The sequence below is a fragment of the Mesocricetus auratus genome, unplaced genomic scaffold (assembly GCF_017639785.1).
Source record: "Mesocricetus auratus isolate SY011 unplaced genomic scaffold, BCM_Maur_2.0 Super-Scaffold_100013, whole genome shotgun sequence".
Classification (NCBI taxonomy): domain Eukaryota; kingdom Metazoa; phylum Chordata; class Mammalia; order Rodentia; family Cricetidae; genus Mesocricetus; species Mesocricetus auratus.
Window position 1 is genome coordinate 41856795 of NW_024429196.1, and position 26211 is coordinate 41883005.

The following is a 26211-nucleotide window of genomic DNA, read 5'->3' on the forward strand; positions in this document are numbered from 1 at the left end:
GTTTTTGAAAAATGTCAAGTTCAGCAGTGACTTTTCAGTGTTTTCCTATTTCTATTTTAAGTGTCTCTCAAAAACACACATTTACTCAGTCCTCCACGACTCATCTGGGTTCTTCATCCTGGGAACAGGTGTTAAATTTACAAAACCATTTCATCCTATGCAGTGCCATGTGATCTTGTGGTCTCAAAATCAAAATGAGCTTTCCCCGGTAACACACTGTATCACTTTTGTGTTACTTTAGTGATGTTTATATCATGTTTTAAATATGAACCTCCCTTCTCTCAAAGATGCCATCTTTTATATTAAAAAGCCAAAATAATTATTTCACAGCCAAATGATACTGAAAAGCTTCTCATGGTTCAAAGTCTTACATTTATAAGTTGTAGTTTCTCAAGTTACTTGTTAACCGAAAGCAGACTTTATATAGTACATATATCACTTCTCTTGGCTTCTGCTTGTATAGGGAGGGTGGCTAAAAAAACTACTTGAAGATACAATGAAGAAAGTTTTTATTTTTATTTATTTTTTTAATCTATGGCATTAGAGGAAAACAAGAGTGCTTGGAGAGCCTGAGTGGTTGATAACTCCCTCTGGCCCTGCCTTTTGGTTAAATTGAATACATCTTGCCAGGAAGAAAGGCCAATGCTGTTGTGTCCAGAAGCCATATGGTGTTAGGGGTGCAGGCTAGACATAACCCAGCCTGGGGCTAGCGCTAATCTTGAGAAAATAGGATTTCCCATTTGCTAATCATGCAGGTTGCAGACTCCATATTGCCACACTAGCCTTTCCTGCATGTTGGAGGGAACATAGTTTCACAACAGAGATGGTCAAAGAAAATGTGTGGTACAGGGCATGCTTGAGACTCACATGACTCACCCTGTGAGGTCCAAGTGCTTAACAACCTTTACTGTGTTCACACTTTGCACTAACTGTAATTTTTTTAAAAGAAGCTAAAGAAAGATAAGTAACTGAAAACTTCCATTTTCATTTGACAAAGGGATATTGGATAGTGTTTAAAAACATTTTCACCTGAAACTTTAATATATTCATTGGGCCTTACCTTAGAGCTGTTGACTGAAGGGGATTAGGTGTGCTGTGGGATGTCTCCTATACAGCAGGCACAGTATTGGGCATGTAAGAAAGCTTATGCTGATAGCAGCTCTGCTTAAAGAAAATCTGGCCTTTAAAGCATCCAGATGTGAGTATCTGTCTAGGCTCTTTCATTCACCGTGTGACTCTGGATAACCTTCCTAAGCCTCCAGTCCACCCATCAGCTGTGAACCGGATAATGAGACCACAGTGAGCATGAAATGAAATGCTGAACCTATGAAAAATGCTTACTGAAGAGCATATGAGAACACCTGAAATACTATCTGGGCGGTGAACTTCATTACTATATCATGTTTACTGTGTACCAGGTGCTGTTCTTGGCTCTTGGAATGCATTAAGAAGAGAGCAAGAAGCTTTGAATTGTTATCAGAACATGTGATGGAGACTATTTTCTTTCTTTCTTTTTTTTTTTTTTGAGACAGGGTTTTTCTTCGTAGCTTTGGAGTCTATCCTGGCACTCTCTCTGTAGACCAGGCTGTCCTTGAACTCACGGAGATCTGCCTGCCTCTGCCTCCCAAGTGCTGGGATTACAGGCAAAGGCATGCGCCACCACCAACTCCTGGCCGGAGAGTATTTTCTTACATCAGACAAAACTGAGCTTGGTTCCTGCCATTTCTCATGGGCTGCTCTTGGAAGCTCTCCATCTGTACAGTCCCCATAGGATGCATCCTGCAGGGGTTGGAGAGATGAAGTGGTTGTGACATGCTGAGGACTCTAAGTACCAATTGGTTCTTAGTGCTCTATACATGGCAGTTGCTTACTCATTTTATTATTGCTGCAAATTGTGATCCTCTCACACTCTGAGGGAAGATGTTTTGTCATTTCAGAGAAGAGAAACAAGCCCGAGGGAGATGAGATGCCTTGCCTGACCTTCAACGGTATGTTGGGATGGAGTGAGAGTTTAGGTCCCTGCCTGTCTGATTTGAGAGCCTTGGTTTTTTTAACACTGGGTTGTGGTGTTATCTTTCTTGTACAAATTAAGCTGTCTGGGGGTCAGAGAATGGAGCTTGCCACTAGCTAACCATAGAGGTCTGGAGGTCTGTACAGACAGACAGGAAGTGATATAGTTGAGCAGAAACCGGATATAAGCAGGGAGAAACAGGAAATGACTCTCTTCTATGTAGAGACGTTAGGAGGTAAGGTGTCCTGTGGCTTGTTCCTTCTCTGCATTTCCCTCTATATCTGGCACCCGCTTTTATTACCTAGACCAGTTAAGAACACCTTTTACACTGGCTGCCCTTCCATGTGATGACACAGGCATTCATTGCCCAGCTATGTTATTTCAGTGGATCTCTGGCTTATTGTCACTACCTACTGGCAGGTATCTGATCCAGGGAGTGTGCCCTGTTTTCTTCTTGTATATCTGTGCATTATATTAAGTGCCATTTACTTGTAAACTGTACTTGTAACATTAACTGTATTACAGTATTCTGACCATTCCAGCTTATGATATCTTATCAGGGGTTACTTTTTCTGTTATTTATTCAAGACAGCAAAGGCTAGATAATAAGACAAGTAGAAATTTGGAGCTAATGCATTGAGTTTAATAGGATTAATAGAGGCTTACTTGTCTATGGGTTTGAACTTGAACATGCCCCCCTTCCTTGCTCTGAGTTGTGACTTTTCCATTCTCCTCTCCTAATCTATTCATTTCTTTCTTACTGGCCTTGTAAAGTTGATGACATCTGACAACTTTATGAGTACTAACCAACTTATCGGCCAACACAAATACATTCCCTCTCCGATTTTTTCAGCTGTAAAGATTTAGGTTCTGTGATTCTAACTTGTTTGTTCATGGATATCTGGGAAAGCAACCAGGCCTTCCAGCTCAGAGTGTTACAGGAGCATGGCTGTAGACACTGGGTTCAGATCCAAGGTGCTGCCCTAGACAGTTGATTCCTCTGAACTAGAGAATTGCCCATCTGAACAGGTGGGGACCATCAAAGTCTTTCATGACATCCCAGTGTGCATTATTGATGGCCTTGGGTGGGTGGGAGCTCAGCCCATTGTAGAGCAGACACTATTTGTCTTTTTGTTTGTTTTTTCAGATGTCACTTGGCCTGAAGGAGCTAAAACCCAGCAGTCCTCCAACATGCTTAAAGAGCTCTGCACACTCACACAAGCCATATGATTATCCCTTGGGAATAGACAGCACTTTCCCACAAGGGTGCATTAACTGAAATGGAAGTCTGCTGAATAGGGAGCAACCCCTTTTTATTTATTTATGTTTAATGCTAAGCAGGGTAGCCCTGATCAGCTCCTAGGGGGCTGTAAATAGCATCCCCTAACTTATTAGCTGTCGAGAATTATAGATCCTAATTGGGAAGCTCCAGAAACTAACTGGCCTCAAAAAACAGTATAAGTCTTTATCTAGGATTCTTCAGGAGAGACCACTTCCCTGGTTCCATGAAGACAAAGGCTTAGGGATGAAGAACTAAAAACAGCAACAAACTCAAAAGGCTGCAGTAGCCAGAACTAAAAAAGAAACAGCGGACAGGCTCCAAGACAATACAGAGAAACCCTGTCTCGAAAAACCAAAAAAAGAAAAAAAAAAGAAAAAAAAGAAATAGTGGGTGTAGCAACCTGCTTTATGTAGCAGAGACATGGTCCTCTTTAGCTAGCTCTTCAGGGTGAATTCTGCAGAGGTGGTTTTTACTGTGGATTCCTCTCGCACCATTTGTTACATGAGGTGAGTTCTGCTAGGGATGGAGGCTAAAAAGAAAGTGTCCATAAGGTCTTTTTAAAGTTCCTCAAGTTGATGGGCCTCTGGGGCTGCTGAGTGTCCCATGTCAGACACGGAGGTGATGAAAGGGCGGCATGAGGGTGGCTTTCAGGAGTAGTCGATGGACAGAGCTAGAACCAAACTTAGCCCAACTCCTGAGTTTCAGGGTGTACAACCTGTAGCCATACCTTCCTTAGATCCCAGTACCCACAGAGTCACTGCCCACCAGGGTTACAAAACGTACCTCTCATCAGAGTTCTCAAGGGCAAGGACTTGGACACCATCAAGACTCTTGTCAGCTGGCCCTCTAGCACCACCTCTGACCTGTCTTTGCAGGTTATAAAGTACAAAGAAAGGTAGCTTGGGGACAGGCAAAAATTAATTTGCCAATGAAACAGTTTGAGACCTTGTTTCTACAAATGGGATAAGTAGGCATCATGATAGACCAGAAGTCACAGCAAAGCTCTGGTGGCAGAGCCGTGTCTTCCTCACCTGAAAGATTTCTGCTTTCAGAAGGCATTTTTAAAACGTGGCTAGGAATAAGTGAGAATTGCTGGCAGCAGCGTTTTTCTAAAGCGTGTACATTTTATTAAGTGTTGGTCAGGGAATTAAGGGTTAAGAAAGTTTAAGACTGCAGCCTGGTGTCCTGACTCCACTTGTATCTGTGAGCTTCACAGGTCGCTGCTGCTCAGACCAAAAGACTGGGTGGTCAGCACCAGTCCAGGGCATCGCTGCCCTGATGCCGGAGTTCTCATTTGTAGAGCATTTTGAGGGGCTATAAGGCGAGCACTTAGGGAAACAGTGCTGAAATGAGGCAATAAAGTTCTTAACTGGGCTCTGAGGGCAGATTTGCTATGTTAGTAGAAGGATTGGGGTGGCTGATTATTTTATCTTTATCACCGAAAAGAAGCCAGGGCGCAACTCATAGAACGCTACCAATCCCATGAAAATACATTTCCTGACCTCCAGACAGAGAAGAATGAAAAAAACGTTTTACTAAAAAATGATAGCTGAAGCTGGGCGGTGGTGGCACACGCCTTTAATCCCAGCACTCGGGAGGCAGAGGCAGGCGGATCTCTGTGAGTTCGAGGCCGGGCTGGACCGATAGCCTCCGAAACAATACAGAGAAACCCTGTCTCGTAAAAACCAAAAAAAAAAAAAAAAAAAATGATAGCTGAAATACAGTTTATTCAATGGGATTTAATTATTATACCCTAAAAATGTTACTCATTGGCATGGGCAAATGGAAGACAAAGATTTTTGTCAGATCTAGACTATTTATGAGAAAACATGAATATTTATGAGAAAAACTCCAAATTTTCAACAAAACATATTTGATCATTTTTTTTCTTTTACGAGACAGGGTTTCTCTGTATTGTTTTGGAGGCTGTCTGTCCAGCCCAGCCTCGAACTCACAGAGATCCGCCTGCCTCTGCCTCCCGAGTGCTGGCATATTTGATCTTAATATAAAATGTCCAAATAGATTCTATTGGTTTCTGTACTTTTAAACAGATAGTGTTTATGCATTTTATGTCTTTTAAATTAATATTTTGTGGTAAAAACATAAAATTTGAAAAGTTTCAGTTTTCTGTCAGTGACTACCCTTGGAATGGGTGGCATGCTTTTTCCTTGAAGGGGTGGGTTTTTTGTTTGTTTGTTTTGTTTTTGTTTTTTTGTTTGTCTGATGTTGGTATGAAAATGAAAACATGTGTGTTGTTTTGGAAAGGTTATTTTGATATACATTTTTGTGCTTTATTGTAAGAAATGGAATAAAAGAGGATGTAGAGCTCCCCAGATTCCCCATCAGTGGCTTAGCTGGGTCTTGTAGGCCCTATAGCTTTATTCACAAACAGAGCCACACATTATTTCTTCCTTTTCTGCAGGGCTGAAAAACTGCTTTACAGATATGTGCAGCTATGGCTTTGTAAGTGATTTAAACAGACCTACTGAGACCCCAGAGAAGAGAAACAACAGACAATTATCAAATTAATTATCTCTCAATTTTGTGATTGAGATTAGCATTTATTATAACTTCATCTCAAGTCATCTTCCAGTGAGTTTATCTTAAAGAGTCTTGTCTTTACACTTAAATTATGTGCTAATATTCACTTCAGCAACCTATATAGGGTCAGTTGCTGGGTTTTGATCCTAAAAGGAATGCCATAATTTATTAAATGCCTCATTTCTCATTTACTGTTGGAAAAGAGCCCCAGAAAAGTTATATAATCTATACGAGGCCACTCTGTTAATAAAAAAGAATGTTTGTGTTTCAATTAAACCTTAGGTTTTCTATTCGCTAGATGGGGGTAGGGGTAACCCTGTTTTTAAAAAAAGTAGCTTTACTTAGTTACTTTTGTGCTTTATATGCTTGGTCCTTTAAAGTACAAAGGTGGGTGTCTGAGGTCACTTGCTGCCACCTAGGAAAGCTTCACAGTGGTGAAGGACTTGATTTCATCAGGAAACAGTCACGAGCTTCAGTTAAAATGTAAAATGCTTTCCTTAACCCCAGGATAAAATAAAATTGCATTTGATTTTACTTTTCTGTAATAATGCCAATAAGAAGATATTGCCAAGGACACAAGGGATGCAGTTTCGTAGCTGAACAAATTGATGGTAAATCTACTTGCCAATTCCTCAAAACACTATTAAGAGCACACATGGGCACACTCACTCTCCAACCTCCGGTGCACTGTTCTGAGAAAGGTTGAGATACCTCAAGATGACTTAACATCCCTGAGATTCACACATCCTCGGAACCTTCATCTATGCACCGAAGGAAGATGTTCATTTGATTCACATTCATCTTGATTAGCATTGACTGGCTGCTGGCTCTGAGATCTGACTATGCCATTGACCTCATTGTGAGCACTTTAATCCAGTGGAACAATGTCAGTATTCCCCCATTTTTTCAGAAGAGAAATCATGGCACAAAGAGAATAAAGATATCAGCCAAGGCCTCTTGGCTAGTGAACGGCAGCCTGACTGCAGATCCTCTTCTGTCTGCTTGCACCTCATACTACTACCTCTTCTGCATATCTAAACACCACCATGAACCATGGTGGTGATAACTGTGGCAGTGTTCATTGAATCTTAGTTGTGTCCTTAAGCTCCTAGGAGGTATTTTTAGTTATAACCTGTGGATTTAGATTGTGTGTGTGTGTGTGTGTGTGTGTGTGTGTGTGTTTGTCTGTGTAGAAGCTAGAGGTCAAGCTTGGGTGTCATTATTCAGGAGCTGTCTACTTGCTTTTTGAGACAAACTATTTTACTAGGACCCAAGGGTCACCTATTAGGTGAGGCTGGCTGGCAAAAAAGCCAGGGATCCTTAGGTCTCTACCTCTCCAGGGTTGGGATTACAAGGTTGTGATGTCATGCCCAGATTTATGTGGGTCCTGGAGAGTAAACTCAGGTCCTCCCTCTTGCATGGCCAGTGATTTACTGATGATCCATCTTCCAAATAGGGTTTGCTCAGATTTTATTATGTAGTCAGGAAAACAGGCTCAGAGGGCTCAAGGAATTTGTTCAGACTATACTTGGAATTAAATCCCTCACCCTACTACTTATTCTTTTTCTTCTTGCACAGGTCTCTGATCCAGGAAGTAAAGAGAGCTATAATGTTCTCAGTAGTGCTGTAACCAATGTCAATGGCTGGCTACTAGTTACCAGGGGACACTGATTGCCTTCTTGTCTTGTCGTGTCTGTTAGATTGTTAACTCTGGTGACTACTGTCTGCCCTTTCAATTAATAGTTATGAGAGGGCAAGGTAAGAAAAGCATGAAGATGGAGGAGAATTTTCTCTGTATTTGTTATGACTAAAGGCGGTGGGGAGCAAAATGGCAGAAAAGCTCATTCTTCAACACATCTACGTGTTTCATCTCTGCCTTTATAGGGATCTAGTTTCTGGAAAACACAGATTCCAAGGCAGGCAAGTGAAACAGCAAGACCCAGGTGGTGAGGTTCTTCTGCTATGATGCAAAGGCCAAGAGTCTGAAGGAGGTTCAGGCATAGAACAGAGGCTGATTTAGCAGCCATTATTGTGGCCTGTGATAGATGATGACTCCTTGAGGGTTAAGAATAGGCTTGGGTAAGCGAAACCTCTGTCTGAAGCTCAGAAAACCAGAGAGAATTGGTACTTAAACCCATCCCTGTGTTGGCCTGAAGGCTCATTTAGGTCTCTTAAATCCTGTCTTTTGTTTATCAGGTGCAGAAAGAATCTTAGGGAGTGAGGGCAAGGATAGACATTTGGATGACAATACTCGTACTTGATGGTTTCTGTGTGGAAAGAATCTTCCCATCTGTCCATGTTACTATCAATAAATCTTGCTTCTCATACCTAGGTTTGCACAGTAATATCTTTTTTCTTGGATAAACATCTAAATATAAAAAATGAATTGACATCAAGAACTCCAATGAAAGAGTTTCTAAATATTCACAGAGTGTTTTCTTTACATCTGTCTGGGAAACTTCTATGAAGACTTTAAAAAATTAAAAATAAACTGAGTGTGGCAATCCTAGGTGGCAGAGTATGATAAACAAGGTAAATATTATTAACCTGGTTCCATATATTCATCTTTTTTATCACATTAACACAAGACAAACACACACTTCAATGACTTTTATCCACTTTTATGGTAGTAAATGTTCACCTTAGGAAATATGTTTACTATAAATACAAATAAGCTATCCTTAAACAACTTATAAAATAATAATGAAAAAAGACACTAAAATCAACTCTGATTCAATGTCTACACCACCCTGGTGAGTATTCAACTTGGGATTCTTGTGGGCTGGGAAAGAGATTCCAGGGATTAGGGTGACAAAGATGGGAACTCTGGCTCCTAAGAAGTTACCACTGGCTAATCAGCAACCAAAGTATCTAAAAGTAAGAAAAAAACATTTCTCCATGTGGAGGGCATAATAGTATATTTCACTTAGAAGCGGAACAGAAAAATTAGAAGGAAATGACTATCTGTAGATATATTTGGTTTCCACCTTCAATGGTTAAAATTTACATCTTGAGAGTTGCTTTATTTCTGGGCATAGCTCTAGGAAGCTGCTTCCAGCATGGGCCTGAAGTATGTATGAGTTATAGATATTAAAACCAACTTTTCCTCCACCCCATTACCACAGTCCTCCAGAAATCTTAATATGCTTTTGAGAGCCTCAACTTAGAGCTGGCTGCTTAAAATGATCCTTTGATGAAAAGGAATTGGAACAAAGGTTAAAGCAGGCGTGGAAAGGTTACTACAGAGAACACAGTGTTCAGACAACCTTCCTTTAATATGTGTGGTATGCACCTGTGATAAGATGATTCATTACATGGGTCCTCTCTTTGACAAGTTCATCGTTCAGCCCTCGGGCCTCTGATGGGACAATCCTACAGCCGCCCAGGAAATATAACAAGGTCAGCTTTTTCTTTCCTTGGGCTGTAGATAGAGATGGTTTAGCATATAATGCATCTTTGCTTATGCTTTGTGTAAGATAAAAAAAACCCAACAGAGTTTAATACATTTTGATTCCTGGTTTTTCAGAGCAGCTGTAACGGGGAGTTATGTAAGCACACTGCCTGGTAAAGAAATATTGCTCTGTCTGTGACCATAGATGGCCACACTGGAAAACTGAAGTTACTAACCCCTGAAGCTGGACTCTGCTTTCCATTGGATGTCACCCTGACATCATCTGTTTCCATTCTGCTCTGCTGTTTTCTGAAGCTTTTAGGTTTACTGATCACATGTCATATCCATGTGCATGACATGGACACACAAACCTAGTTGGAGAATGGGTGCTCTCCTGTGATATGGGGAGGGCTCAGTGGACCTGATAGGGTAGAAAAAATCAACAGGCGTGCAAGAAACTTTCAGAGTCCCCAAAAATCAGTGAGAGGGCCAGGGACTGAATGCCAGCTGACACCTAATGTCCCCTTTCCTTTTGTGGCTTGAATAGGACTTTGCATTAACTCCCCATACATACAGATCTTGGATTTACTGAGGTTAGTTTAGATGTATCAGAGTAACCAGCAAAAGATACTAGTCCTTCATTACATCAGATTTTTTAAAAGTGAGAAAAAACAAAGCAAAGCAATATTTTCTTTCCAAAATTCAAATCTTGATTGCTTATTTCCAAGAACACTGCAATAGAGAGAGAGAAATTCTTTAACTCAGGTCATAACACTAGTCATCTCACAAAACAAAACCAAAATAAAACCTTGACATTTTAGGGGGAAGAAAGAAAAATCTTGCTTCTAAAATATAGAAACACTTCCCAATCCTTCTCCTATTCTTGACATTGCTAGTAAACATTATTTATTTGCCTCAAATAGATGCAGCTACATATCACTGTCATGCAAAAGAAATTCATTTCTTTTCCAAGTTCAATCTGCCATAAAAATTCACTCTTGGCTTCCATCCCCCACTCACCTGTCCTTGTGCATTAGTAACTAGTTGACCTGTGACCCCCTGAAGGCTGGAGAGGGCATTGCCAAAGGCCTGTGAGCTTGCTATGGAGCCCATGGCTGCTGCAGCAGCGGCGGCCTGACTTGCTAGAGGATTATTAACCAGCTGCAAAGAAAGAAAAGATCAGGGTGAAAACCACCATGAGACAGAGTAACCACACAACAACACAACACTCCCCCCAGCTTGCTCATGCAAAGAGCCCCGAATCCACTATAAGGTCCCAGTAAGTGATTCCTTGATTGATCACAGGAGGCCAGGGACAAGGTGGGGGCTGGACTTTGTACACTAATGCTAACTACTCTGTGGAGCCTTGAGGGTCAACCTACGAGACATTTGACCTGAATCTGGGAGAGATCACAAAATAAAATTCCAAAGAAGTGTCAGCCTTCCTTGAAATCATCATGAGAGTGAAGCAGGACAGGCAGAGGAAATGGATGTCCATGGCATTGTGTATGGGTTTATCATTCCCATGTAGGAATCTCAGTTTCTTCAGGTCCATTTGGGTGAGGCAAGTTTTCCACCTCAGTTTCCTTTCTGAGGTTAGGAGCAACCAAAATCATCAGAGGTCCAGCTTCATCGACTTCAGAGAGCCTGGACACTTGGGCCTTATATTGAGGAGAGATTCAAAGTTACTGGTAAATGGTCAGACTGACATTTGCTTCCTGCTTTACCTAATGTGTGACTACTTTCCTGGGACAAAGGTTTAGCAGGAAAGAATAAACAGAAGTGAGAGAGAGACCAGCACAGGGAGGAGGTTATGGCTGCCAAATTCTGTTTTTCCATGGAGACCAATTCAATATTCTTTATCCTGCCAATTTTCCACCCCACAGGTTTTCAGGCCTTCTGACCATGAGGCAGAAGGGTGGCATGAACTAAAATCTGCATTTAGGTTAATGACTAGATATAAATTCAAGAAACATTTAAACTATTTTCACAGTATTGGTTTTGATACATGAATTTCATTTGTATTTATTCTAGGGTGTTATTTTTTTTTCCGTATAGTTTCTCTCAAGTACAACAATTGTGTAAAATAATGCATTTTCCATCACCGGTTTCCACATCCATGAAATGCCTGCATTTTAGCAGAGTCCTGCCAAGGCTAAGACCTGGTGGAAAAGAATTGAAGTCATACTTAGTTCAAGTCTTGACTCTCCCAGAGCTCCTTTTTTATTATTGTTATTTTTAAACTTCCTTTCTGTTTTTAAACACCCTTTCTTCTTCTCTACTCTCTGTTTTTCCATTTTCTTCTTTCTTGTTCTCTGAAAAGATATTCCATGACTTAATTATTTTGGAAATTTGCCCAGAGTTTTGCATCATCTGTTGAGGAAGGAAATAACAAGCAGAGGAAATGAAAAAGGGAATTTAATAACTTTTATTAACACATATCTTTATCTGCTTCTTCATTTACTTAGAACCAAATCTCATAGACCCAGCACATTGTTTTATAAAGAAAAATCCACTTTCAACTCCTTACTTTATGTGTTTTTTCTCTCTCTTAAGAAAAAATATTTGTTCTTTGGCCTAGTAGGAAACCCTGCTCTAGCCTAGATTACTACTATGGGATTTAACATTGATGGTAGCCTTGATCTTGATATTTTGAGTATGTCTTTATAGTGACTATAGCTGGAGAGTGGGGTGTGTTAAGAGGAAATGCTCCTTGCTGTAGTTTGAACACCCACAACAGATGGTCCATATTGTGTTCTTGGAGAACAGTAGCTCTTGCTTCCAGTATGGACAGCACACACTGTCCATCCATTCTGAGTTCCTTGGAGAAGGCTGTGCGTGCACTGTTTTTAATGCATGAAGCTGAAATTATAACAAAATTCCTGGAATCATAAAATATACTTCTTAATCCCCAAAGAATGATTAATTTATGTGAAGTTTGGTCTTAATTTTGAAAAGACAATTTTGTATACAATTGTGGGAAAAATTTTAAGTTTGTACATGAATATTCTATCTTTGGAAGATAAGCAGTTATTCCTATTTAATGAAAAATGCAGTTTTCGTAAGTGTAAAATACTTCTTTGATATCTTCTAGGTCAACCAAGATATCATCTAGGGAATGATGGACTGGCTCTCTGGGTATGGCACAAAAATGGAAATTGAGAACTCCCTGTGTCTAAGACACCTGTGTATTGTTCACCAATAGTCATTTGTTTTTTTCTTTTTTGTTTGTCTGTTTTTCGGTTTTTTGAGACAGGGTTTCTCTGTATTGTTTTGGAGGCTGTCCTGGAACTCGCTTTGTAGACCAGGCTGGCCTCGAACTCACAGAGATCTGCCTGCCTCTGCCTCCCGAATGCTGGGATTAAAGGCATGCACACACCAACACCTGGATCCGAGTCCTTTGTATTTGTTGCAAAATCTGATACTTCACAAAGAACTCATTTTGAACATAAAATAAAACAATTCCTTAAAAAGACTTCTGAATCTTTGTGTTTAAGGATTAGCAATGGGTAATGGGTGTGGTAGGAGATTGTTCAACCACCACAAAAGTATGTTTGTTTACTGACATTGTTTATTTCCTCTGTATCCTGGTCCCATGACTTCACTGCCCTTAATGACATTTGTGTATGTCTCTGTGTGTGAACACATGTGGGTACTGGTGCTTTCATGCATTGTCTTCCCATCTTCAATGAGAAAATGACTACTTGAATGATTTTTGTTGTTGTTGTTGCTGTTGTTCTATTCTGCAGAGCCAACCCAGGGCCTTGTATATTCTAGACTAGTTCTGTCTCACTGAGCTATATACCTCTAGCTATATACCCCTCGATGACTTTCTTAATTCCTGTCCAGCTAGTCTCCTACTTTGTATTTGTGAATGGTGTCTGGCTCTAGGGGGAAATCTGGCTGGCCATGCTCAAGAGCTAGAATACTGACACCCAATGTGGCCCTTGTAGTATAAGTCAGTGTAAGATTGACTTGGATAGTGTTCGTGGTGTATACGGCTTTAGAAATCCTTCTTGGGTCTTCTGTTTGTGACTTCCTGGGCAGGGATGCACTGCCATTAAGATAAGTGGCGGGGTGGGGTGGGGTGGGGGGGAATGGCCATCACCTCAGGCCATGTCACTCTGTGTTGTCTACAGTCATGTCACATTAGCAGTGTTCCTATCACCATTTCTTCTTGATTGGAGACTCAGGGTAGATTTGGACAGCTGTGAGCTCATGCACAATAAATGCATATAATGAGCATAGTGATGTTCTAGGGCCATTTGGGTACTTTGAAGTGGCTGCCAAGCTTATGCCTTCATATCTTTCATTGCCAATGTACCTACCAGGAAGAGGCAGTCTGGAAAAAGTCCGACTGTATTACATGGTGTGTTTTCAACAGATAAGTTCAGGACATGCTGATTCTAGTGTGTTCCTGTTATAAATACAGGAGGGCTCAGAGTAAGGATCTGTATCAAATGAGACTTTTCACTTTACATCCTGAGCACATCAAGCCCTGGCTATGGGATCCACACAGGTCTAACAGTTCACTCACTGAAAAACCCATTTCCTAAAACATTTCCCCTTCTAGGGCTTTAGGAACTACATTAGCAGAATAATTATAGATATAATTGCGTACCACTAAAGTAGGGCACCAAACCTCTCCTTTCCCCTGTCCAGGCAGGAGAGAGTCAGACCTTAAAAGCAGATGAGCTCAGTATATGTAAGAAACCCAAGCCCCCTTTTTTTCTGGATAAAATAGGTGGGAAAATGATATCACTCATAAGAGTATGATGAGAATCAAGTGAGAATATGCAGGTAAGAGCTTTAGATATACAACCATAACTCACACTGACACTATACATTTTACTTTAGATTTTCCTGAGTTTTTTTTTTTTTGAAGCAGGGTCTTCCTTTGTAAACCAGTATGGCCTCCACTTGAGATAATCCTGCCTTAGCCTCCCCAGTGCTGTGGTTCTAGACATATGTTACCCTGTCTGTCCCTGTTACTTTTAAAGGGAAGCTTAGGAAAAATACTAGCCAACTGACATGGTAACTAGATGAGGTGAGTTCTATAATTTTAAAAAGGTATTCCAAAAAATCTTTTTAGATGTATATCACTAGACGGTATACAAAACAAAAAAGGGATTTGAAACAGTTGCCACCACTTTGTGTCATATCTCTCCTGTCAGATAGGACCTGTGCATCAGTAAAGAGAGCAGCACTTTGATTCTGGAAGTCAAGATTGGTAGGTGACAGAGAAGTCAGAGAGTACATAACTTTCTTTATCATGCATTATCCCCAGACTTAGTTTATAATAGTTTAAAAACGGCCTTAAAGCTTTCACTTTGCAACTTAATTCCTGGTTCATGCCAAAACATTGTGAAGTAGTTTATCTTACAGTTGCTTATTAGATAGCGAAGGCATACAATAAAAAGATTAGAGAAAAATAATCCTTGGTGTTTCCAATGATCTCTCTCTGTCTCTCTCTGTCACTCTCTGTCTGTCTGTCTCTGTCTGTCTGTCTGTCTGTCTGTCTGTCTCTCTCTCTCTCTCTCTCTCTCTCTCTCTCTAGTTTCATATAATCCCAGATGGCCTCAAATGTTCTGTGTAACCAAGGATCACCTTGAATTCCTGATCTTCCTTGTCTCTACCTACAATTATTTAGTTCTGTGTTCACATATCAGTGTGGTTATTGGGTGCTGATCTCAGAAGAAAAAAATCCATATTTTCTGGTCTATATGTATTGTGCCTCTCTTTGCTGTCTATGGACATTAGATTATGATAGAAAAATTAATAAACTCTTCCAAAAAGCAGCCTTCAGAAGTATCATGTACATCCTTCACAGATGTCACCACAGGATAGAACAACACTTTTCTCTGTTTTTATGAGAGACTGCTATCCTGCATCTTGGCAAAAGATTCATTTCCTTGAACTTAGATATAAGCAGTCATAACATTTTTAAAGAAACCATACTGATTAAATTATAATAGTAAAAGTCATTTACATAAATAGGACACTACAATGATGCAGTTTAGCTGTGTCATGGTATCTGATATTTTTATCTATATCCCAAGGGGACTTTCTGGATTCATAGGGTCAAAGCCTTCCTGGTGCATAATTGCCCATAGTCTATCATTCTCCTTACAAGTCATGTGGATTTTACAGCATGTGGGTTTAGGAACAGTTCTTTTTGCCACTAACTTTCCAGTTTAGAGTCATTTGAAATAAGGATACAAGAAATGTATTTATCACAACTGACCCCTCATTTAAGGTCCACATGACTTTCATTGGCTGTTTAGAAACAGCCAGGAAAATATTGCAGGTTTTAGCTCATTTACATAATTGAGACTTTGCTTTTCCTTCTACCTATATGTGAGAAAGTAGCATGTCTCTTGTGCCTTTGGGACTCTGACCAAACCCACACTTTTGCTCCTCAATTCTGAAGGTGGTTAAGGGAATTCCAGTAGCCACTCACATGGGAAACTCTCTTCCTTTTAATGAGCTGCTTTCCATGTGCTTTATGCTGGGAGGCTTTCTCCCTGGTCTGTGCTTATTGCTGTGTGAGACACTTAGAACAGCTGGAAAACAGTTTTCATACTGAGCTGATCCTTGGCTCTCCCACTTCCTGCTATACTGCAGAGATGGCTCTGTGTTAAATGCTGTCTGTTCAATATCTGCCAAGCAAACAAAGGTTTTCAAGGACCTTTGGGGTTGAGATGATCTGAAGCACTTTAATATCATAAAATGCTTTGGTTCATCAACATGAAGCCTCATCAATTTCTACATATATCTGGAATTAATTTTATTTTAATGATAAACTGACAAGCATGGTAACATTATTTTCTAGTACACAGTCATACTGTTAAACAGGAATTTTAGAAACTAACCTAATGCATTTGTTGATTCCCTAGCAACATGCCAGGAAGAAGAGAAGCTTGATTCTGTGGGGTTCTGGAGTGTGAGCCGGCCTCAGACATGTTCTACCCCAATATGAGGATGCTGGGACTTCATCTTTCACACCTGACAGTCATCACTTAAAGCATCCTGTGAGTAACTGAGGTCTGGAACCCTAGGTGTGGTTGACCCTTGTCTCATGAGGCAAAATGCATTTTGTAGTCTAAGAAAGCCCTTAGAATGTGAGAGTTGTTGAAGCAGAGGGGTGGGAACAGCTCATGAAAATTTGGAATTCCAAATTTTGTGACATGATAACAAATGTACAGTTGGTTCTCACCCCTTTCATTATTCTGGAGTTCTTAAATCTTTGGAATTTCTGAGTGTTATGAAAGCAGCTGAATATTCCTTATAAGTCCCCTTCATACCTCACCTGAGCTTATGCTTATGAATTTTGGCTCTGAAGGTTGGAGGCTAGTTACCGGAAGATCCATTGAGATATGCTAAAAGAGACTTAGAAATTTCAGGTCACCACTTCTTTCCAGGGATTGAAAAGAGCTTTAGTCATACATACAGTGAGTTCTGGAAAGTTCATAGACTGAAGGGGAGGGTGACATGCCCAAACCACATAGACACAGAAACTCTTGCACTCAGGACCCTCTGGATCTTGCCTGTGAGTCTTTTCATCTACTTCAGTTGTTCTCAGTTTTCCTAATGCTTCGACCCTTTAATACAGTTCCTCATGTTGTGGTGACCCCAATCACAATATTATTTTGTTGCTACTTCATTACTGTAATGTTTCTGCTGTTATGAATCATAATGTAAATATCTAATATGCAGGAGAGCTGATATGGGACAGGCTGAGAACCACTAATCTAGTTGTTCATTTGCATCCTTTCTAATACTCTTCATAACCAGTAAACATATTTCCCTGTGTTCTGTGAGTTATAACACCACAGAACCGTGGTATCTATGATACTGATGGGAATCTGAGTTGTAGCCAAAAGAAAGAGAAGCCAGAACTGCCTGGGGACCCAATGCTTGCAGTTGACATGTGAATATTCATGTGGTGTGTGTGTGTGTGTGTGTGTGTGTGTGTGTGTGTGTGTGTGTGTGTGTGTTGATCTGGTGAGGTTATGCCTTTTATTTGTGAGGCCTGCACTAACTTTAGATAATTAACCTCAGAATCAACTTAAGCAGTAGGAATTACTGTTGGCATTTACAGAGAATTGGAGAATTACTCGGTGTAGGGATAATAGCCAAATACATTGTATGACAGAACTATAAATGAATCAACAGTTGTCCTTTTAGACATTGATGTGCATGCTGTAGTTACAGATATCACACACAGTCTTTCACTTATTAATTTCTTTAGCCAGCAAGCACTTACTCAGTACCCAGCATGGTTAAGTCTCTGTATGGTAATGAATGACAGACTGACATGTTCCCTATCTCATGGGGCTTATATGTAAACAGGCAAAGAAATCTGGCTGTAAAGGAAGTGAAGAAAAAACTATCCAGTGATTGACCTCCAGTCTCGGAGGGGTGGCAGTCTATAGTTGGAAGCAGTGAGAGAAGATGGGGTGGATTCCAAGACACCTGAACTGCTGTGATCTGTGCACCTGGACCTGTTCAGAGTTGAACAGAAATGTTACTGGCAATTAAAAGGCCATTGTAGCTTAAAGGGGAAGCAGTGCAATGATTGGGAGTATGGATTCTGGAACTAGATTCTGAAGCTGCTCGTAGGTCTCTTCTGTTTCTCAGTTTCTCCAATTTTAGTAAAATGGGGATAAATTATGACTTCCTAAAATTGTAAAAAGACACATGCCTCTAGGATGATGGTGCAGTCCAATGGTAGAGTATGTACTTGGCATGTATGGGGTCATGGATTCAAACCTTAGGACCACATACATGCAAAGCCATGAAATAAAACAATAAAAATTAGTCATTTATATGAACCAATTCATAAAACATATTGGAAGTGTTCCTGGCATTGAGTAGTAAGACCATTATAAACCTTAATATAATATTTTTATCCATTTTATTTCTTATAGGCATACCAATGTTTTACAATTGAGTACCTTCACACCATCACAACATCCAAGGTATTTGATTGGCCATTTTCCATATTCTAAACTATCCAACAATTTTAAACTTTGGTAACTCTCCTTGCCATTCACACATATCATTTTTCCTGAACACTCCTTTAGAGACACTTTCCTTGGTTATACTATCCAACGTGCACTTCCTTTTACTGGCAGAGTCATATCAAAACCATCATAAGGAAATGAAACAATGCTCAGGATTTATTGCAAAATAACTCAGGATGAGAGGGTGGTAAACTGAGTGGTAAACTGCAGTGACACACAGTCTGCTCTCATATGTAGCAGTTTTTAAAGGCCCCCTTTGTGACACTTCATTGTTGAGTTTAATGGATTTACAATCACCATGGAGATACACTTCTGGGAGTTTCTGTGAGGATGTTTTCAAAAAGGTTTGACCAAGGAGGGATTCTGAATGTGGGTGGTGTCATTCATCCATGGGCTAGAGTCCTAGACTGAATAAAAAGATCAAAGGAGACAGCTAGTTGAGTACCAACTTGCATCTTCCTGTTTCTTGACTGCAAACTCAACGTGACTAGTTGTCTCATGTTCCTGATGCCATGCCATTTCCACCACAATGGACTGTACCCCCAAACTGTGAGCTAAAATAGATCCTTCAATCTTTGCAGAAAAGAGTAAACATCTTTAGAAATAAACGTATTAACATTTTCCTTTTAAAAACGCTTTAAATTCTCATTTCACATTACATCAATCAACCTAAGCTTTAGGTGCTGGGTGAAAGTCCAGAAACTTCTGAGTCCCTGAGTGTTAATTAATCAGGTGAATTAGAGTCAATAAATGCAACTGTATAGGTAGATAACCTGCAAGGCTACCATGGCCCTGAATGAGCTTTGTGACCATAGTTGAGAATACTGCAGGTTGGAGATCTCAGAAATGATGGCAGGTAGGGATGAAGACATAGCTTTCCTTTGGACATCTAGGATGAAAAGGCCTCTGGCATCTCTTAGACACTGAAAGCCTGGAAATGGTGTAGAGGACTGGGCAGGGGCTTCGTCACTTTGTTTGAGATTACAGTCATGTGTTTTATAATGATGTTTCAGTTAATGATGGACTGCATATGGAGTCATGGTCATGTAACACTACAATGGAGTTGATGCATTTCTATTGCTTGGTTATGTTGTAGTTGCCATAGCATCATATAGTATTTATATTTTGTGTTGGTGATAGAAAACATACCAATCATAACACAGCATAGCACTTACACATAAAATATGATACTTTATAATGATAAAAATTGACTGTGCCACTGATTAATGCACTTACTGTACTATACTTTGCATTATTTTAGAATGTACTCCATTTAATTATGCAGGAACTTAACTGTAAGATAGCATGCTGTATTATGTGGGCAGCAGCCTCATCCATTTCTGTTTATTGTATCTCTTGATTGCATCAAACAGGTACAGCCATAACTGAGCTACACCATCCAGGTACACTCCATAACATTTTCATGGTGAAATGGCCCAACATCACCTTCTGAAAAATGTATATCCACCAGTAAGTTACTCATGACTCTGGTCGGGCATGGAAAGTTAAGGTAGTAGTGAATGTGGCCTTTGGTGTTTTGTTTTGTTTTGAAATCACAAGGATTAGTGGATATCTTTGAGCTGTGATGAGTTTTATGGAGTATCAGGCCTCTTGAGCATATAAGTAGTTTGTGACTTTATAGTGGTCACTGAGTCAAAAGTGAGGCTCTATACAGCTGACTTAACAAAGGCCGGCATCACTGAAGATGGACAGAGGAGGCTTTCCCCGAATGAACATGGGTATATTAGTGAGTGTTCTAGAATCACACTGGGGAGACAGCTAGGTGCTGCAGGGGGTCTGAGGTCAGGTTGTGAAGACAATTGATGGGAACTGTTCTGAAGACACTACACAAGGGGACCTTTCCCAGGCCCAGGGAAATGGGAGACATCTTGGGAATGACTCTCTGGAATTGAATCTTGTACAATGACTGTGAGTTCATAGTTGGGGAGCAGGAAGAAGAAAGGAAGAGACTTCACATCCCTCAAAGATGCAGAGTTGAGAAGCAGAACTTTGTGCATGTGGAACCATTAGCGTGGCACTTTGATGGGGAAGTCCTGTGTATATGTCAATAAAGAACTGTTGGCCAATAGGGAAGCAAGATAGGTAGGACTAGGAGTTGAGGAGGATTCTGAGAAAGAGAGACACAGGCAAACATCATGTAGCTGCCATAGGAGTAAAAGATCCGGACCCTTTTCTCTGGTAAGAGAAATACTTAGTTAACAATTATGGGTTAAATACTTAAATCAGAGCTAGCTAGTAAGAAACAGAGCAAACGGCCAAGAGCTTCATAATTAATACAGTGTCTTGTGTGTTATTTGGAGACTGCAACTGTGGCAGAGTCCAGGCGACTGGCAGGGGGGGGCGGGACCAAAGCGGCAGGCTAGGGAAAAGCTACACTCTACAGCACTTCTGCTGTTTGGAGGAGCATGCAGTGGTAGATGCTGTCAGAGAGACTTTCTACAGATTTCACAGAAGTTCAACCCTACACACAGCACAGAGTGACTAGGCAGATGGTAAAAGATGAGTAATTATAGTAGAAGAGAGACTAAATACAGAATTGTGGCATCAGAAAGTCCCCCGAGTGTTCACAGCACAGTTAGGGCAGGAGACAGAGCCCGGGTACATCTTAGCTGGCTTTAATAGCAGAGAACAAAGGCATGGAAGCATCGATTCAGAAGCACACACAGGAATGGTGCTGCTGCTTGTGAGTGGAGCCTCCTAAGTGAGAGTCATAGCTCTGAAAGTAGAGTGCCTGCATGTTCATTTCCATTGTGACTTTATAGAGACCATCTGAACACCTTCACAGCATGGGAGTCACTGATTAGCAGCAATCTACAAAAAATAGTTTCTCTGTAAAGGGAAATTTAAACTGCTGACTGTCCAAAAACTGATAATTAAATACTTGACAATAGAAACTAAATTATCTTCTTTTGAAATAAAGAAATGATCTAGATTACAAAAACCTTACAGTGATGGGCTATGAAGGATCACCCATCTAGGACTGGGTCCATGTTTAAGGCCAAAGTGTCAGTTAGTAAATTTTAATTTTATCAGTTAATTAGAAGGAATGACAAGATCAAATCTCTGAGAATCTGCCCCAAATAGATGAAAGTCTTTTACTTTGAGATATTTTACTGGTGAATGTATTCTTTTATATAGATTCTAGTTTCATTGGTGAAACTCAAAACTTTTCTCAAGTCCAACTGATTCAATTGATCATTAAGTAAACAAAACAAAACCCTCTTTTTCTTCCATCTCAATAATCACATTATTAAAAGTGCTTATACGTCTACTTCTGAATATATCAAGGTTTTAAGCACCTCTGGGCAGATGGAGGCCCTTGTGTAAGCTGCGTCTGAATTTTATTACCAAGCACAGGAGCTTGCTTGCTTCACAAACTTTACTCGCTGATTAGATGTTATAGCCTCGGAGGCTATGTTATTCTCAGAAAAGAATCCTACACATAGGTCACAGTTTTCAACCCCAAGAACAAGTAGCAATCAGCATTTTAAAAAATGTTTCTGCCACGAACCTTAGGACAACATCTTTCGTGAGTGTTCAGTAAGGAACAGAAATAGCATTTAGATTGTAAATAGAAGAAAATACCATTTCTGGTCAGGTCACACCCCTCTTAAGTTGGTGTCTGTATGCATCTTTGACTAAACACTAGTGTTGTCCCTTCACCACACAGTGTGAGGTCCTCTGACAAATGGCCCAAGAAGGCACCCTGAGCATCACAGAGGTAGCTGCAGTACCATCTTTGAAGAGCTGTGAATAATTCTATAAAGGAAAGCATAGAGAAAATATGGCTGAGTAGATTCAGAAAAAAAACAACAACACAAAAAAAGAGCAAAACCATGACCAGAATGCTTAAAGGTAAATAAAATCCTCCTGCACTTACAAATATATTGGTTATAGGTTGTTCTAAAAACATTAAGCCAACAATGAGAACCACTCTCTGTGGAAGCCGTGAGCCAAGAAAATATAAAAACTTGTTGTATAGATTGGGAAGCTCCCATTAATAAAGCTGAACATAGGTTTAAAAGTATAAAGCTGAATCTAACCATGAGCAATTGCAAGGCTGTGTTGGGCTTCCCCTCATTTAGAGCAGGTAACCAGAGACTGACGAGCGCAGTCCTCCTCCCAATCAATAACATAAACCTGCAGAAGTCTTTCCAGGTACTGGCCAGCACCAAGAAAATGCTGGCCATGAAGGCCACAAAGGGGTTTCCTTAGGATGTCGAAGGCAAAGTCGCTGGAAGCCAGGGCTTTTGGGTTCTGCCCGAGTCAGCTGATCGCTCACTGGTTCCTGGGGCCTTGTCTGACTTTGTCATTGCAATGAGAAGATGGCGCTACACCAATGTTCTCAAAGCTGACTCCAGAGGCCCTGCAACCACAGCAGATCCTAGCATTCTGGGGAAGACTAGGAAGCCATGCTGAGATCTGCCCATTAATCACCATTTATGCTACTCCAAGGACTGGAGAAAGCCAGATTTCTGCTTCTCCCAGAGCTCTGAGGGCTTTGAGGAAGACAGCCCTAGAAACTTGGCTTCCACGAGGAGGTCTGCAGGCACAAGGCTGCCAGCTGTGGCTCTGAGATGGATCCAACCTGCCACGCCAGCACCACATGGAAACTCCACGACGCACATTTTAAGGCATTTCCTCCTCTCCTACCTCAAGAAAGTCCATTTAGACTCACAGAAGACAAAGTTGAAGTACATGGTAGCTGGGCCTGGTTAATTTGTGACTAATTGGGCACAGTTAGTGTGAAGAAAGCTGCTCTCACTTCATTCTAACTGAGGAGCAAAGCAAAGGGGAGGAACCTGGGTCCCAATGTCCCTTTTGAAATCCATGACCCTGTGACCTTACTTATTTTCACTAAGCCTCATCTCCTACCACACCCCAATATCACTGAAACTAGGTGAGCAAGCCTTTAACACAGGACTTTAGGGACATGTAAGGTCCCCAAATCTACAATGATAAATGTTAAAATGTAATAAAATTAGGGCAAGTGCTGTAACTTTTTAAAGGTTTATAAGAATTATTAAATAAACATATTAATTGAATGTTATTCTTTCTATATGTACCTTGTCTTCTTTTCTCCATCTCTCCCTCCACCGTGTGTGTGTGTGTGTGTGTGTGTGTGTGTGTGTGTGTGTGTGTGTTTGAAAAATGATCTTGCTCTGTAGCCCAGACTGGTCTCAAACTTGTGGCAATATTTTTGCTCCTTTTGCTTCAGATTTCCAAGTGCTGGTATTATAGATGGGTCACTTGATATAATTTTCTTAATGGCTTTAAAAAATGAAAACATGGCTGAAAGTAAGCATTTAATGAATCAGGCTTGTGGCAAGGTTCTAATCTGACATGCAGCTCATTGACTTTTGTGGTAGCTTCCAGCTGCCTGGTGTTGGCAGGGTTGGTATGTAAAATCCCCTTAAGCTGAGACAGCCTGAAACCTTTTCCATATGACAAAACTATCATGATGTTTTAGAACAGGGAGCAATAGAATGTTAAATCTGCAATAGATTTTTAATAAAAAACCAGACTGCCTGATGCGAAAAGACAAACAATTGCAAGTCAGAGAGAAAAAGGCTTTCAACAACTCCAGAAGACTAAGGACTGGAATGTCTCAGTGCTGAAGAGCCACCGCAGGAGGACTAGGGATAACCCAGGTAGAGGGTCAGCTTCTGGGGACTAGGATAACTTTAATATTGATTCCAGAATATTTTGGGTTTAGGGAGGCTGTATTCTTGTGTCAGGATGGGAGAAAGCCTTAGTGGCATTTTAATTGAATCCTCAGATTAGTTTTTGCTTTGTGTACCACTCTTTAAAAGTTGAGAGCCACTGCATTTCCCCGTTACAGTGCATCGAGGAAGACTCAGTCTAACACACAGGCTTGAACACACTTTCATACACATATATGACACAGTCTCACCTGCACACACACACACACACACACACCAACACACACACACACACCAACACAATTCTCATATACAGTCACATATATATGCACTTACTCTCTCACACACACACATTCATATATACACAGGTAAAAACACGCCCACTCACATAAATTCACAGATGCTCGCACATGTCACTCATACTAACTCGCATATACAGACATTTACTTACACAGATACATATTCACATATTACACTCCATAACACACTCACATATGCATACACATAATTATACTTATAGATATGCACACTTACACATATATTCTCACAAATGACACATCTACTATCTCACACATGTATGCTCAAAGCACACCTAATCATTTACACAAATACACTCTGTACACACACACATACTCACATACACTCACATACATATAAACACCTAGCCCAGGCCACACCCACTTATATACATACACCCCACACTTATACACATACACACACTCTCATACACTCATATACTTGCATACACTGAACTAAAAGAAAATAAAAAACTTCAGGAAGTAAAAAACACTTCAGGAAGTGATTAAATAACTCTTTTGTAGAAAACAGTAAAAGACAGAAATGGAGATGTGAAAGCGTTAAGCGTGTTTATTTTTTAAAGATTTTAATTTTAAGAACCTAGGTAAATTGATCAAGTTACTCAATTTAGTTTTTACATATAACTAAGAAACAGTGATAAATATAATTTTAAAGAATATTGGAACAGAATGGAAGTTCATAATGTCTTTAGAACAATGCACTTCTAGGTGTTAGGTATGCAAGCAATGATGCTGTGCCAGAATGCTTAAGTAGTTCTCAAAGCCTGTGTTTTGGGACTGTGTCTCAGGGTTTACTCTGGAGTATAAGGTCTGGAAGCCAAATAGGTTTGACAAGCACTGTGTGGTGCATATGCCTTCTGATGACTTATAATGATCTCAGTATGTTAAGGGCTCTGGACACAGTCCATGGTTAAGGAAACTTTCTCGGTGTGTATAACCATTGCACCCAACATTATTTGATCACAGTAGCTCCTTTACATATAGTGTCATGTGTAAAACCATTCAGAATTGTGTCCTATGTTGTGTTTCCCGAGAAAAGCTAGATGACACATCAATCTGTTATCCATAAATTTAACAAATGCACTAAAGGAGTATGCTTGCAATCTGTATTACCTAATCCCATCATCTATATCTCAAAGAATGGCTGCATCTTCAAATCTGGGTGCTTCACAAACTACCTAGGTCTGGAAAATGTTCCTACTGACACTTTAGTTATAATTCATGTAAATTGGTTATGATAAGATTTATCAATTTCAGTATCATGTATCATGGAGACCACACACTTTTGGGAATTCATAAATATACCTGCTTATCATTGCACAACAAGGGTTGCAGTATTTTGAATTCCTAGGAAGTGGAATATAACCAGTCAGCAAGCTCAACAGTGTATAGTTGCCCTCACTCTCAGTACCTGGAGAAGTAATTTTTACATGTCATGAAGAGAAGAGGTGTGGACAGAGTGGAAAGCAGGCACAAGTGATAGAGGAAACTCTCACGGAGAAAAGCTTGCATGGTTCTTGGAGGACAGCACTCAAGAAGGCCATGTATGCTCCTGGGTTTTCACTTCTGAGCTGGGTTGGTGGTGGTGGTGTTAATTCTCTCTGTGCTGATGATCAATCAAGAGGAAGACTCTTCACTGTTCTCTGTACATGTGTGGCTTGGGAGATAAATAATAAATGACCACTAACACTTTCATTTTGTCATATAAACCTCAATTTAAAATGTTATTTGCTGATAAATAAAACTAAGAAACATACATGTCATGTCTATTGAACACTGTAGCTAAATATGTTCATATGAAGAGGCAAAGGCACAGCCCTTTTAAGACTTAGGAATATTGGTGGATAAAATTATTTGCCTTTATAAATTAATTCCTTTATCTCACAGTTGAAAGAAAGAAAAGTTACTAAAGACATTGGATTGATCACATGTGAAGTCTTGAAAAAAATATTTAACAAA

The 26211-nt window shown here is 40.2% G+C and overlaps 1 protein-coding gene and 1 long non-coding RNA gene across 4 annotated transcripts in view; one reads left to right on the forward strand and one right to left on the reverse strand.

The window, feature by feature from the left end:
- The window catches only part of LOC121143537, a 122070-nt gene that overhangs the window by 46008 nt on the left and 49851 nt on the right, over positions 1 to 26211 (forward strand). For 2 of the 3 annotated variants that reach the window (XR_005880778.1, XR_005880776.1), the window contains 4 exons: positions 1938 to 1988; positions 3159 to 3799; positions 16122 to 16256; positions 17578 to 20353. This is a non-coding gene — a long non-coding RNA (uncharacterized LOC121143537). Of the gene's footprint in view, positions 1 to 1937; positions 1989 to 3158; positions 3800 to 16121; positions 16257 to 17577; positions 20354 to 26211 lie in introns of those variants that run through there. The other variant, XR_005880777.1, reaches the window with a different exon arrangement.
- The window catches only part of Pou6f2 (POU class 6 homeobox 2), a 382575-nt gene that overhangs the window by 34743 nt on the left and 321621 nt on the right, over positions 1 to 26211 (reverse strand). Inside the window, 1 exon segment of the mRNA XM_005071806.4 lies at positions 10246 to 10386. Within this exon segment, the coding sequence (XP_005071863.1) occupies positions 10246 to 10386 (141 nt within the window).